This window comes from Artemia sp. Qi Xiang Cuo, chromosome 13 (genome assembly GCF_049724085.1).
Source record: "Artemia sp. Qi Xiang Cuo chromosome 13, ASM4972408v1, whole genome shotgun sequence".
NCBI lineage: Eukaryota > Metazoa > Arthropoda > Branchiopoda > Anostraca > Artemiidae > Artemia > Artemia sp. Qi Xiang Cuo.
Genome location: NC_142806.1, coordinates 48,891,904 through 48,907,740, shown reverse-complemented (window position 1 = coordinate 48,907,740; position 15,837 = coordinate 48,891,904). Strand labels below are relative to the sequence as shown.

Sequence of the window (15,837 nt, the reverse complement as noted above, 5' to 3'; positions counted from 1 at the left end):
TTTAATGCAGGGTTAAGGCCAGTGTTCTACATTTTATAAGTAAATTAAATCACCTCTATCTGGGAATCTTTTCCGCAACGTACTAAGGCTTGAAAAGGCAAAATACAAATGGCCAATATGCTAACTGATTAAAGCTAAAATTGTTTTCATGTAACAAAATTGGAACAAGACTTAAAAGAAAGAAGATGATATTTTGTTTCAAGTACTGTGGGATGGGGAAATTTCAACAGGAGAAATTAAAAATATCTCTTAAATGTGCAGAGCACCTCATGTTCATAGGGTCTTCATAATTTGTAATTTCGCTCATATGTACAAGTATATTAACGAGCCAAATTCGCTATATCAGAGCGCGAAAACTGATCTACTTTTTTTGCCTTAGGCATATTGCATAGTATTTTGTGATTATTAATTTAGCAGCTGATTAAGGAAATTTCTGCAAGTGAAAATAATCAGTGTTGAAGTATATTTAGGACATGGTTACAACTATATCAACTTGTCTCTACTGTTGTAGCCAATATTTATGTATATGAAATTATCGAATAATGGGCACAGAAAAATGATGATTTAGTGGGTTGATTTTAATTCTTGAACGTTTTTTAATAACCTTATTTGTTTTCTGGCTGAAGTTAGCTTATTTCTTCTAAGTAGGTATTCTCATGCATTTCTCTGCTATGTATCTAGAGGAAAGTATTAAGCTCTAGCATAGTCTAGAAGCTAGGCTAAGTGTTACCTTGTCTTAGAAACTAGTGTAGGCTTAGCACTGTTTTGATTAGGCTATTTCGAACTATATACAGTACTGTAATGAAAATTTAGGCAAATCAAATGGCTGGGAATGGGGTAAAGTTCTATGAAATCATATTAGGCTATTGAGTCACGACTAAAGTGAACACACCATTGGATACCTTTTTTATGCTGATTTACTAATCTAATAAGCATTTCTATCGGAAATGAATTTCAGCCCCCCCCCCTATATATGCCAATTCAGGGTTAGGTTAGGTATAGCCTATATCCTATAGGGGGGGAGGGGGCTGAAATTCATTTCTGATAGAAATGATTATTATATTTTTAATCAGCATAAAAAAGGCATCGAATGATGTATTCACTTTATTCCTAACTCAATAATATGATTTTGTAGAACTTTACTGGGAATGGATCTACAGCCAAACAAGGACTAGCCTAGATCTGGGGAAAGGGGCTCCCTGAAAAGGGCTCAAGTCCTTGTTCCTTAGCACAACTTGAAACATACACCACTTAAATTTATGGTCAAGGAAATTTTCAAAATAATAAAAAAGTGAAAAGCAATAGGCCTAGGCTATTAGGCTAGTTCACCTGAAAATACAGCTCTGAAAAGGACTAGACCCAAGTGGGATACCACCAGATGGCTAATTTGACAGTGTATATATATACAAAATCTTTGAATTAGCCAACCAACCAACCAGTATTTTAAGCCTAGGAGTCCAGCTGGACATAAGGAAACATTAAGAAAACAATTCTTACTCCATAGGCCAATATGCAGAATAATCCTAGCTAACACATTTTGCAGGGGGAGAGCCTTTATCTTCACTTCTTTCCTTATTTTCCAGTTTTTCTAAGAAATTCATGAATTTCTTAGAACCTATATATTCACCAAATATATACCCCCCCCCACCCCCCCAATGTGCAAATATATACCTAGAATTACATCCTCAATGTATATATAACATCCATTTGCATCACAAATGAACTTTACTCTCATATTAGCCATGTGGTGGATGTCCAACCCAAGTAGGTTAATGTTTTTCCTCAACAGCTTGAATCTTAAAACCATAAGGCTCTGGCCAAGTAGACCCTAGTGTTCACAAAAGCTTTAGTTTGCAAGCACTGCCCATTTTAAATTGCAGCCAAAATAAAAGACCTAATTTTTTGAATTGGTTTGAAACTTTCAGTAGTCATTGCTGTGGTTAAAAGGAAAACATATTTTTATTTGGAGGGGAAGTAGTGTGTTCAAAGGGTAAGTATGCTATGGTTCATTACATCTAAAGAAAGAATGCTAATAAAATAGAAGTTGTAGCCTAACATCAAATTCTTTATTGTATTCTCTTTCCCAGTATTTTGACAATCACTTTTCTGACAGTACACCCCTCCCCCTCCTGACAGAGTGGTTTTCATTGGTCAATAATGCAGCAAACCCATTTTAACAAAGAAGACATGATGTATCATGGGATGATCTACAACAAAGAAATATATTATTTTGTACTAGGCTATATGTGGGACCATTGGCAGGGGGTGAGGGTAGGTTGTATTGTCAGAAAGTTGTATTATGATTTTTGGAAAGAGCATAAAATAAGGAATATAATAATGCTAATTTTCTTTTGGTAGCATTTTTCCTTTAGATATGGTCAAGCACAGCAAATTTACTATTAAGGGGCATAGAAATAGGCTAAACACCTTGTTTTTATTGATCAGTCTGAGAACAGGTCTCTAGGCTAAGTGGAATCTTATATAAAACAATGTTAGTTTGAGAGCAAAATCCCCCTAAAAGGGCCAAAAAAATTTTCTAAGAAATTCATGAATTTTGCATGTAAGTAATTTGGATGTACTAACAATTCAAAACTGAACTTATACCTCACTCCCAATTCTAAGCCTTACATGCAAAAAAGCCATGCAAGTAAGCATTTGAGACATAATTTTAATCTAGGTAAGCAAACATAGATTATAAAGATAATAATTTTAAGCTGATTTTGGGCAGTATTGTCTTGTGATGCCCAAAAATCCACCTTATTTTCCTTTAATCTCTGGTAAGCTCAAAACTTACATGACATATAGAAAGGGCTGGGTATACTTTAATGAAGACAAAACAGGTTGAAGTTAAGTTGTATTGATACATGACTTCTGGATTGGACCAATTTTGTTCCTCTGATTGGCTTAAACTTGCAGGGTATTTAAACAGGTACAAGAAGACCTTGACAAACACAAAACTATTGAAAACAATTTGCTGGATTGTATTTGTGATGCCCCAAAAGACTCAAATTTATTTTATATCTGATTGGCTTATATCTTACTGGGCAGCATCAACTTAAGAGAATAACATAATATATATATATATATATATATATATATATATATATATATATATATATATATATATATATATATATATATATATATATATATATATTTATAAATAAACAAAAACAAGCTGTACTGATTATTGATATTCCTGAAAAGGCCAATTTCTATTTTCTGTGACCAAGATAAACTTTCAGGGTAAGTAGACTAGACCAATGCAACCTTAATTTGGACATCAAATTCTGGGGAAAAAAATTGGTTGTTTTAATTCTTGATATGAAAGATCCCATTTTCTTTTTCCTAACCTGCTTAAAAATTTCAAGACATTTAGACAGGGCCAAGGGAACCCCCATTTACAGAAAAAATTAAGGAAACAATCCTGGTTGTATTGATTTCTGTTGTCTAATTTTTCGTTTTGGTTACAAGACAACAAAATAGAACTTCTTTTGTCAGTGATGTTGGCATGTATTTGTTTAAACAAACAAGCTGTTGCAAAAAAATTGAATAAGAAAGACTTTTAAGAAAATAATTGATTAATATATATCTGTATTTTTCTACAGTTTCCTTTTGCACCAGCTTTGTAGCTGCCAGCTCTATTTCAAACATTTCAACCTGAAAAACTGTAGCAAATTCTCCAGGATGATAGCTGATTATCTCCTTGTCAAAATCAGGAGTGCTTTGGTCTAGTCTAGTACTAGTCTAGTACTAGTATACTAGTCTAGTACCTAGTTTTCTATAAAGTTTTCAATACAACAGACTGTAATTTTACTTTGAAGCAGCTCCATCTGCGGTTAGTTTAATTCCTATCCTTAATGACATTATGGAAACTACCTTTCAGGTTTTAGTGAATAGATAATATTATCCAAAGATGTCCTTTTGTGCCAACTGTCTAGGGCTAAACAGATAGCAGGATGTCTGCAAGTGGGGTGGAAGAATGCCATAAAGAAACATTTAAGGGAAATGGGAACATCCCGGGAGGGTGTAAAGAGGGAGGCTTTGAATAGATTAAGATGGAGGAGTGTGCGTAGCTGTGTTGGCCTCGGGTGGCTTGGTGCTGTGCTAAATTGTTAGTAGTAGTAGTATCCTTGGGCATCTGGAGTTCCTTGCACTTAAAGCATCAATAAATTGTAGGTGTTGACACAGCTTCTGTTTTTCCTATTTTGCATCTGCTATCTTTGGGCCAGTGTATTTGCTGTCTTTGCTTCTGCATCAGAAAATTTTAAATGGGTTGAAATCCCTGGATGAGCTTGATTCCATGTTGTGCTGATGTTATCATTAGGCATGCAAACCTTAGTATCCTGATTGTGGTTCATACTGTGAATCAAGTCAGCCTAAACCACTACTGCATATGACAGCATCAGTCTTACAAATCTAACCAAAACTAACAACATGTGTGTGTGGACAGGGGATACCTGCCCTCTGATCACTTTGACTCTTAAAAAGAGCACTAGAACATCTAATTACCAATCCAATGAACCCCCTCTGAAGTTTATATGATCATGCTTTCTATAAAAACCATATATGTCCCTAGGGCATAACTTACAATCCTTGCCCTGAGGGCTCAGGGATTTGTTATCCTCAAAGACATAATTTCTAGATCTTTCAAATACGCTGAACAAAATGGCTATCTCAAAATTTTGATTGGAAGTGTTTAGGGAAATGATGGATGTGGGGGGGGGGTGCTTTTGCCCTCTAATCACTTTTGACTAATAAAAAAGGCACTATTCCTCTCAATTTTTAATTGAATCAGCCCTTTTTGAAGCTTCTATGAAAAAACTTACTGTAAGAACCTTATATGCCCCAAGGGCATAACTGAGGACCCTTTTCCTGAGAGCTATGGAGGGGGGAGGGTTATCATCCTCAAAGACATAATTTACAGACCTTTCAACTATGTTGTACAAAATGGTTATATCAAAATGTTTGAGGAAATGATGGGTGTGGGGTGGAATTCTCCATCTGAGTAATTTCAACTATTGAAAAGGGCAATAGCCCTCTCAATTTCCAATTGAAATAGACCGTTTTGAAGTTTTTACGACAACGCTTCCTACAAAAGCCTTATATGCCACGTGGGCGTAAGCTACAAACTTAGCCCTGACGGTTGTGGGGGGGGGGGTTGTCATACTGAAAGACATAATTTTAAAGCCCTTCAACTACGTTCAACAAAATGGCTATATCAAAATTTTGACCGGAAGTGTTTGGGGAAATAATGGGATGTGGGGGGGGGGGCATTTGCCCTCCAATTGCTTTTGACAAAATTTTAATTGCATGTTTTTGGGGAAATTATGGGCATGAGAGGGGGGTTCATTGCCTTCTAATCACTTTCGAATATTAAAAAGGGCACTAGTCCTTTCAATTTACAATTGAATGAGTCCTTTTTGAAGTTTCTACAACAACACTCTATAAAAAAAACCTTATATGCCCCCAGGGCATAACTTACAACCCCTGCCCTTGGGTTTGTGGGGGGTTGTCATCCCCAAGGACCTAATTTTATAAACTTGAAAATACATTGAGCAAAATATCTATCTCAAAATTTTGATTGGATGTGTTTGGGAAAATGTTGGACATGAGAGGGGGGTTAGTTACCCTCCAAGCGATTTTAACTATTAAAAAGGGAACTAGCACTTTCAATTTCCAATAAAATGAGCCCATCCTCAAAGACATAATATCCAGAACTTTCAACTATGTTGAAAAAAATGGCTATCTTCAAATTTTGATTGGAAATGGTGTTTGAGGAAATGGTGGGTATAAGACAGGTTTTATTGCCCTCCAATCACTTTCTACTATTAAAAAGGGCACTAGCCTTTTCAATCTAATCGAATGAGCCTTTTTTGAAGTTACTACAACAACTCTTTCTATAAAAACATTATATGCCCCAAGGGCATAACTTACAATCCTTACCCTGAGGGGTGTTGGGGGTTTATCATCCTCAAAGACCTAATTTCCAGAACTTTCAACTACATTGAACAAAATTGCTATCTCAAGATTTTGATTGGATGTGTTTGGGGAGACGGTGGGCGTGAGAGGGGGATTAGTTGCCCTTCAATTACTTTTGACTTAAAAAGGGCACTAGCCCTTTCGATTTCCAATCAAATCCCTTTTTGAAGTTTCTACAACAATGCTTTCTATAAAAACTTCATATGCCCCCAAGGTATAACTTACAACCCTTGCCCCGAGGGCTCTGAGGGGGTTATCATCCTCAAAGACCTAATTTCCAGAACTTAAAACTACATTGATAAAAATGGCTATCGCAAAGTACAGATTGGATGTGTTTGGGAAAATGGTGGGCATCTGAAGGGGGTTAGTTTCCCTCCAATCACTTTCAACTATAAAAGTGCACTAGCCCTTTCAATTTCCAATTGTCTGAGCCCTTTTTTAAGTTTCTATGACAACGCTTTCTGTAAAAACCTTATATGCCCCAAGAACATAACTTACAACCCTTGCCCTGAGAGCTGTGGGGGGGGGGGGGTTCATCCTCAATAACATAATTTCCGGACCTTTCAACTACGTTGAACAAAATGGCAATCCCAAAATTTTGATTGGATGTGATTGGGGGAATGGTGGGCGTGAGAGGGCAGTTAGTTGCCCTCCAATCACTTTCAACTATTAAAAAGGGCACTAGCCCTTTGAATTTCCAATCGGATGAGCCACTTTTGAAGTTTCTACAGCACTGATCTGTCTCCCTTTTTTTCTGTTTTTTTTTTCTCCATGCCTAGCGGGTCACCAGAACATCATAGAGAAATGCTTAGTAACTCATTCAAAAGCTATTTCTTATATCTACGTGCTGTTTACAAACTCTGCCATCTGAAAGCGCCATATGCCACTAAGAGGGCACTTTATGCCATTTCTCAAGTGGTGGCACTAGTGGGCTACCATAACATCGTAGATATATTTTTTATAGCTCAGATAAAAGACATTGCTCATATCTACATTGCTTTTATAGACCTAAATTCCACCATATAAAATTTCCAGATGGCACTAAAAACGGCACTTTGTATCATGTCACAAGTAGAAAAGCCGAGGCTATTGGGCTAGCTGAACTAATAAGAGTTATGATTAATGGCTTATTTCAAAGCTATTGCTAATGTCAACGTGCTTTTTTTTTTTTTTTTTTCAGAGTCTAACAGTAGTAATTGCGATATAGCACTGAAAACAACACTTTTGGTGCCACTTCATAAGTGGAAAAGCTCCGAAGTACAAAACAGGTACTATTGTAATAGTTATGTTCCAGAACCTTTAACTGGAGGTTTACAAGAACCCTTCCCGTACCCTCCCCTTCCAGACCCCTTGGTAAGCTTCAAAAATCATCTGTTCACCAGAAAGCTGCTGAAACATTAGCAGTCAACCAAACCATCATAAATAAATATTCAATGGCTCAATTATATGCTAGTGCTTATATTTACCAGCTTTTTACAAATTCTACCATCTATTAGATTTCACAGATTTCAATATGAACTAGTTTCCCGGAGAACTCGCAATGAACTCCTTGTCATAGTTAAAGCATTAGCTACAACCTAGTAAAGAGCGAACCACAGTCCATAGTGATTATAAGCTAAAAAACATTAAAATAGTCTTTTTTTCTTCTTTTTTTCCAGGCATAACAGGATACTAGAACACTACAGAGAGATGTTTAAGAGCTCATTCAAAAGCTATTTCTCATATGTACGTGGTTTATATAAACTCCACGATCCGCAAGTGGCATATGGCACAAAAAAGGGCACTTTATGCCATTTCTCAAGGGGTGGAGCTAGCGGGCAACCAGAACATCGTAGATAGATTTTTGACGGCTCATATACAAAATATTGCTCATATTTATGTTCTTCCTATAAATTCCGCCATTTGCAAGTTTCAAATGGTATTAAAAACGGCACTTTTTGTGCCATGTCAGAAGTGGAAAAGCTGGGGCTAGTGGCTACCAGAACTTCTTAGAGTGATGTTTAGTGGCTCATTTGAAAACGTTTGCTCATATCTACGGGCTTTTATCAATTCTATAATTCATAAGTTAGATATAGCACTGAAAACAACATTTTTGGTGCCACTTCTTAAGTGGAAAATCTTGAAAGTATAAAACGGTATGTTTGTAATAATTATGATCCAAAACCCTTAACTCGAGGTGCAAGAACGCCTCCCGCAGGTTCCTCCTCCAGGCCCCCTTAATAAGCTACGCAATTAGTCCTAAAAACACCAATATATTAAATTATATTATTAGAGGCGTGGTTCTCTTAGTATAGCGCTGGACTTCAAATTCGATTATGATGCGTTTGATTCCTTCTTGGATTTTTTTTTTCAAATCATGGTTTGTCCCTTCTTATCATTACTTTTTATATAATCCACTATTTTTGCAAATGTGATGCACTCATTTTCCCAAGCATATCCCGGGAAGACTCATTTGAGAGCTATTACTCATATTTACGTGATTTTTATCAATTTTACCATCTATAGGTGCCATATAGCAATAAGAACTGCACTTTTGGTGCAACATCTTAAGTGGAAGAGTTTGGAAGCATAAGACAGTACCATTGCAACTATTATGGTCCAAAGCCCTTAACTGGAGGTTTATAAGAACCTTTCACATATACTCCCCCTTCCAAACCCCCTGTGTACGTTTCATAAATCTTCTACTCATCTTAAAAGTAAAAGATTATTGCGAAAACAAATTAACTAAAATTAAAAATCTACCGAAAATTAAGCTTGAATGATCAACATTTTTGAATTAAACCTTCAAACTTCACTCTGCGATGAAGCCTGTGTGCTAGTTCTAATGACGGTAATTTAGGAGGAGGGACGTCATTGCCTCCTTATTTTTTGCCCCTGCCTAGGTTTTGAAAAACACCTTTTTTTGGTTATTTCATTGAAAAAGGCACTTTTTTCATTTGAAAAAAATGGGTGGAAAAACAGAAAGTGCACTTTATGGGAATCTGCTATCAAGTCAAATTTATAAAAGTGACTAGGCATAAATATAAGCTTCTAAATGCGCCTTTAAACAGCTTCATAAGTTTTCAAGTGAAACTAGGGAATGACATTAAAACTTAAAACGAACAGAAATTATTCCGTATAAATAAAAAAGATCATGGCAGGGTTGTTTTTACATTAAATTTGAATAAAAAACGAGCAAAGATTAATCTAAAAAATAGTTTTTCCAAGGGAATCAAGGAGTAACATTGAAACATGAAACAAACAAAAGTATTGTTTTGTAATCATGCTAATATATATCAGTAAAATTATTAAAAACAAAAACCAAATGAATTATGTTTTCCTATGCTTCAAGGATTTTCGAGATCCAGTACGTCATTGGAAAGACGCAATAATATAGGAGTTTTGGTATAGTAAAAACAAACCAATTAAGGACACTTTTTACAGAATAAAACTATTATCAATCCCCTTTAGGATCAATCCCTTTTAAGATAAACAACAATTCATTTTGTGATTGTTGCTTCGTTTTTTTTTGTCGTTTAATTTGGTATAACTTCTGCACGGTTGCTCATTTCAATGCCTATCGGTCCTTTTGGTTTTAAAAAGGATGTGTTATCATTAATTTGTATGCACGTACGAAGTAAATCGATCTTGCTATCATTAGGATTAAGACTACATACTATTTTTTGAATTGGTGTCACATCTTAAAATTCACTGTTATTTAGATAAAAATAACTATATTTTCAGAGTTCATATTATGTCTTATTCGATCTTCATTTAAAGTAATACAAAAGCATATTTCTTACATTTGAAGATTGTTTATTAATAACGATTGATATTATAGCTTATTGAATATTATTCAAAAATGCTACCTGATAAATCAATCCAAAAATCTGTATGCTGTTCAATTACTTTGCGGTTATTAAAAAAATATTTAATTCTACGCTTATGTTTTTAAGATAATTTTAATTGTACATGGAAAGATACTGATGTCGCATCTAGTGTAAGACTATGAAAAGCTTTATAGATTAGTTTGTTGTTGTCAGGCTTCTCTCTTTTCACTCCTAAATCAATAATGCAGTTTTTAATACTTTATTTTTGTGTTTTCAGTAAAGCGGTGTTTTTCTGTAATCCTTAAAGCATAGGGAAGCATATTTTTTGGTTTATTTGTACTAGTTGGAGTGATATATATATTAGACAAACTATGAAGTAATAACTTTTGTCCGTTTTAAGTTTCAACTTCGCTCTTTACTTCCCTTGGAAAAACTTTGTTTTTTTTTAGATTAATCAATTAATTAGACGATCATGTGATTGTGGTATTCTCGCCTTGTTATTTCAAATTTCTCAAGTCGGAGAAAAAAGACTGTGGAAGTTTAAAATTGCAAACGAACAAAGGTTGGCCCCTACCTATCTTTTAATTAAAAACGTGTTATAAAACACGTTTATTTTAACTAAAAGCGTGTAATAAAAACATATTTTTCTTTTGACCTGGAAACAGACCATTAAAGCTGTCTCGGTCACTTTAGTCCATGATGCAATCAGTGTGCTTAATATAGAAGACGCTTAGTCATGATCTCCTCTGAGATTACGATAACACTGCAACTTGTTATTTTACCTAATTCTGAATGTTAGCTGTTGTAATACAGATTTAGTTTTAGTATTGTACGATTATTGCCTAAATATATCAAGGGGGAGTTATGGGACGCAAGAGCCAGGATAATCTTGTGTGGAAGGGAACAAACTGCAGAAAAAAAAACGTCGTGAATAAGAGAGAGCACACCGGCCGAAAAACCTCTTTTGTACAGCATTTCGAAGAAAATTTTCAGTTTATTGACAGATTTCAAAAAAAGGAAAAAAATAGAGCGAGGCCACGCTCACGCTTATATATATACTCATCACGGTAATTTTAAGCTTCAAATGGATATCTTAATGAGTTGAAGTGATTACTGAACAAATTTTATTCAGTAAAACCTTACAAAAAGAAAAGTAGCTTTGAAACAATGTAAAGAAATTACAGTTAAAATGATGATGTAAGTTTAATATTTGCACATAAAAAAAAGTATACAGGAGGACATGTCTAGTGGCACAATCAATTCCGAATCGACTAGTCGCTTCTTGTTATATCATAAGTTGCTCTCAATTCACTTGCTAACCCTCCTCCCCCCTCAACATGCCCTGGAAGTCTCTACTTAATGCTCCCAGGTGATCTTTCCTCCATTCCTTTTGACAACCCTCTTTCCTAAAAAAACAAACCCTGCACAACTTACAGCCCTTGACCCAGGGGTCGTAGAGGTCATGTCCTCTTGAGAGGCGTTATTTGACCTTAGCCCATTTTGAACAATATGACTATCTCAAGATTTTTATCAGATGTATTTGAGGCAAAGCGATGGCACGGGAGGGGGCTTATTGCCCTCCAATAACTTTTGAATCCTAGTCATGGCCATAAAACTCCGGATGGGGTTATTGGATTGGATGACCATAACCAGAGTTTTTTATATATATATATATATATATATATATATATATATATATATATATATATATATATATATATATATATATATATATATATATATATATATATATATATAAATTTCCTTTGGTCTAGACAACACTAGAGTGGTGTCTCTAATCATTGCACAGTTTTCGAGTTGCTAACATTGACAAAATAGGGCTCCCATTGAAGAGTTCGAGTATCTCCTCTAGTTAATCTACTCACAGGGGGAGGGGGAGATTTCTTCTGTCTGTTTGAGCCTCATCCCCTCAAATAGAGGATTTTTCTAACTCATCTCCCCCCCCCCCACTCCCCCAAACAACCAGGATGTATGTATCTCTATTTATAATTGTTTAGGGAAGACAATGCAAGTACTAATGAAACAAAATATCTCTTTTAGGCAAATTCTGTATTACAAAATGGGTCAAATACTTTCGGAGCCAGTAACTTTAAAGGAAACTTCAGCTTGTCAATCAGCACAATTAAAAGTTGGTATTAGTTCCATGCAAGGATGGAGGAATACAATGGAAGATGCTCACACTCATCTAGTTTCTCTTCCCGATGACGAATCAGCTGCTTTCTTTGGTGTATACGACGGACACGGGGGTAAATTTAGATTTTTAAATATGTTTTTATTTTGTGCATAGAGTGTCCTATTCAAATGTCTTAAGTTTCTACTCACCCCCTTTTGACTCACAAAGTACCTAGAATAAATTCGTTTGCTGTGAGAACATACGTATCGGTATAGATATTTCTGTGATCACTTGAAGGCGGAAATGGGGGGGGGGGTATCAATACAATCTCCGATTACTGGTAAAGGCATGCGCCATATCAAGAACTCTTGACGTGCTTGAAGCCGCTAAATATTTCATAAATGAAGAAAAAAAATCTAGGGATGGAAGGGGAATCCCAAAATATATTTTTTTTAATATTTTTTTTTCTCAAAATCTGATATTTATGGTACTGTATTTGCCTTCAGTTTTGAGGGGAGAAATTCTACTTCTCTATTTTTTTTCTCACAAAATGATTTAATTGATCTCGCTTACTTTGAAAACCATGCTAGTGGTGGATGACAGTTTCTAAGACATTGCTATGAAGCATTCTAGGGCATATAGTGGGTAAATCTTCATCAGGTTCTACGAAGTTCTTGCTTAATTTCTTGCCTTTCAACCATTTTATGTTATACTACTGAGATATTTATAAAGATGTTTACTAACTGTGAGATCTCAGGGTCCTGAATCGTTCAGAAGCATTGTCTGAGTGATGTTCTAGCCTTACTGTTAGCGGGAAAGGTCATTTGGAAAATGAAGTTGAGCTAGGAATTCTTCATTCCTGAGCTGCCTGTAGCGGAGGACTGCCTAATAAATAGGCAAGCAAAAACAGCTGACTCAGTATGCTTTAAATATGCTCTAAATGAGAATGGTAGCATCAGAATTTGTATTTGATTCGCATAGGAGCGCTCTTTTCCAAAAAGATTGTGCTACTGTCAACTTGGGTGTCATTGTTTTCTAGATTTATCCATGTCTATTACGAAATCTCCACAGGGGTCTCTAAAAATAGTTTTATTTGTCAGTTCTCTAGATTTACTCATCCTATCACAGGACGGGGAAATATAAAAGAAAAAAGGAATAATAGCGACAAGACTAAGACTGTAATCGGATAGGCTTAATCAAAAGGCGGCATCTGGCTGGAATGAATTTTACAAAGGGTGAAATAAGTTATCAAACAGTTCGTGGTAACGAACCGTAAGTAAGGAGCGACCCGGCTCAATGGTAACCGAAACTAGAAAACGGAATTTTAATACCAATAGATACATCAAAAGAATCAAATTTTAATGCTGATTTCAAATATATAAGTTTCATCAAGATTAGTTCTACCTAACAAAAGTTACGCGCCTGAGAAAATTTTGCTGATTTTCGAAAAAAAGGGGAAAGACCCCCTAAAACTTATAGCACCTTAATGAAAATCACACCATCATATTCAGCGTATCAGAGAACCCTACTACAGAGGTTTCAAGCTCCTGTCTACAAAAATGTGGAATTTTGCATTTTTTGCCAGAAGAAAGATCACGGATGCGTGTTTATTTGTTTTTTTCCCCTTGGGTGATCGTATCGCCCCAGGGGCTCTAGAATATCGCGGGAGGGCTCATTCAAACGGAAATTAAAAGTTCTAGTGCCCTTTTTAAGTGACCAAAAAATGGAGGGCAACTAGCTCCCTCCCACTCTCATTTTTTTCCAAAAGTCACCCGATCAAAATTTTGAGATAGCCATTTTGTTCAGCATGGTCGAAAATATGATAACTATGTCGTTTAGGATGAATTAATCCCCCGAAGTCCCCGGGGGGAGGGCTGGAAGTTATGAACTTTACCCATTGTTTACATTTAGTATTTGTTATTGGGAAGTATACAGCCGTTTTCAAGGGGGATTTTTCTGGTAGTGGGGGGGAGTGGGTCGGGGGCTATGTGGGAGGATTGTTCCACGAAGGAAGTTTTCAGGGGGAAGGGACAGTTCTATGAAGGGGGCTCTGGATTTTCAAGCATTATTTAAAAAAAGATCAGAAAATTATATATATAAAAAAACAAGTTTTTTTTACTGAAAGTTAGGAGCAACATCAAAACTTAAAACGACAGAAAACATTACGTATATGATTGGGTTCACCCCCTTGTCAATACCTCGCTCTTTAAGCCAAAGATAATTTAGTACTTTCATAAGAGCTATTTATTCTAATTAACGGAATTTATGATTAAGGGGTCATTTTTAAATAATTGGAACAAAATTCGAACGTTATCTTAGAGCGCAAGGTAGTGACTAGGGGGTGAACCCTCTAATATATGTATTAAAAATGTATGAATATAGAAGTTTGTTATGTAAGTTAATTCGTAAGTTACGTATTCTTGTTACTAATAAAAACGTTCGTAAATAAAATTAAACATGTTTTGAGAAAGCCATTTAACCAAATAAAAGTAAAATTAATATTAAAATTTTGTTTCAATTATTCATGTACGGTGAGCCAAAATCAAAACCTGCATTAATTCAAAAACGTTCAAAAATTAAATAAAAAGAACAAGTTTTTTTTTTACTGAAAGTAAGGAACGACGTTGAAACTTAAAACGAACAGAAATTGTTCCGTTCATGAAAGGGACTGTCCCCTCCACAACGCCTCGCTCTTTACGCTATAGTTTGACTCTCTCACAACTCTATTTTTTGTTAAACAATAAAAATCATTAGCGTAAAGAGCGAGGCGTTGAGGAGGGGACAGCCCCTTTCATGCACGGAATAATTTCTGTTCGTTTTAAGTTTTAACATCGTTCCTTACTTTCAGTTAAAAAAACTTTTTTTTTTTTTTTTAATCCAATACAAAAACGAATGTTCAAAAATTTGGCACAGACCTCGCCTTTCCAATAAAGATATTTTCAATCTGTTTGGTTGAGAATCAGTGGGCCGGCAGCTTTTCCAGAACACCCCCCTCCAGCCAGACTTCTATTGGTAACGTTTCATCAGAAAGGTAGGTATTTTCCACTTTGAACCAGTCTTTGAACGATTTCTAGTCTCTATGATTAGAGAACTAATGTGGCTCCTTAGCCACTCCAGCACCATCAGCAATCCTCCTGAACCCTTAAATTTAGAAGGTTTTTTTCCCAAGTGAATCTTAGCCGTTTTGATTCTTCTGTCACTTCCCTGGCAGAAAGCAGCAGGAATTATCGATTTCAGGCTCGCGCCTCGGCAAAAACTTGTCGCGCGGTAGTCTGTGTTTATCTTTGTTACTAAAATAATTTCTTAAACCACATTGGCTTGACGTAACAAATAAATAAAAACAAGCAAAAATGTAGGCCAAATGAAAATACTGACAAAACACAACAAAGTGAGTATTTCGAGGGGGGGGGCAAACGCCTCTCTTCTTCAGCGCGAAACGAAAAAATATATTCAATGAGAGTGCCGAAGAAAAAACGGTTTTTTCTTCGGCACTGTCATTGAATATATTTTTGAATATGTCATTGAACCTTACTCTTTACGCCTAAGTTTGATTGTTTGTCCCAATTTTTATCGAATATCTCCTAAAACTAAAAAGCGGTTTAATTAGAATAGGAAGCTTTTTTAAAATTGCCAAGAACTTTTGCGCGAAGAGCAAGATATTGAGGAGGGGATAACTCCTTCGTATATGAAATAATCTCTTTTCATCTTGATTTTTAATATTGTTCGTTACTTTCACTTGAAAAATAACTTGTTTTTTTTGTTAAACGTATACAGATCCGTTCACTTTTTTTCTATGATAGAAAGCTAATGCATAAAACTAAAAGATATGGGGATCTTTTTTGGTAAAGGCTAGAAAGTAGACAACAGGTCTTTACCCTACCCTATCAAGTGTTAAAAGATACTTTTTGTTAG

General features: G+C 35.5%; 1 protein-coding gene across 2 annotated transcripts in view; it reads left to right on the top strand.

Moving 5' to 3' along the window:
• The first annotated feature begins 413 nt into the window (after positions 1-413).
• The window catches only part of LOC148945363 (putative protein phosphatase 2C T23F11.1), a 54,004-nt gene continuing 38,580 nt past the window's right edge, over positions 414-15,837 (top strand). The window contains exons 1-2 of one of the 2 annotated variants that reach the window (XM_089099563.1): positions 414-567; positions 11,853-12,058. In XM_089099563.1, coding sequence (XP_088955689.1) covers positions 11,872-12,058 — 187 coding nt within the window. In that variant the 5' untranslated portion in view covers positions 414-567; positions 11,853-11,871. Of the gene's footprint in view, positions 645-11,852; positions 12,059-15,837 lie in introns of both variants that reach the window. The other variant, XM_089099564.1, reaches the window with a different exon arrangement.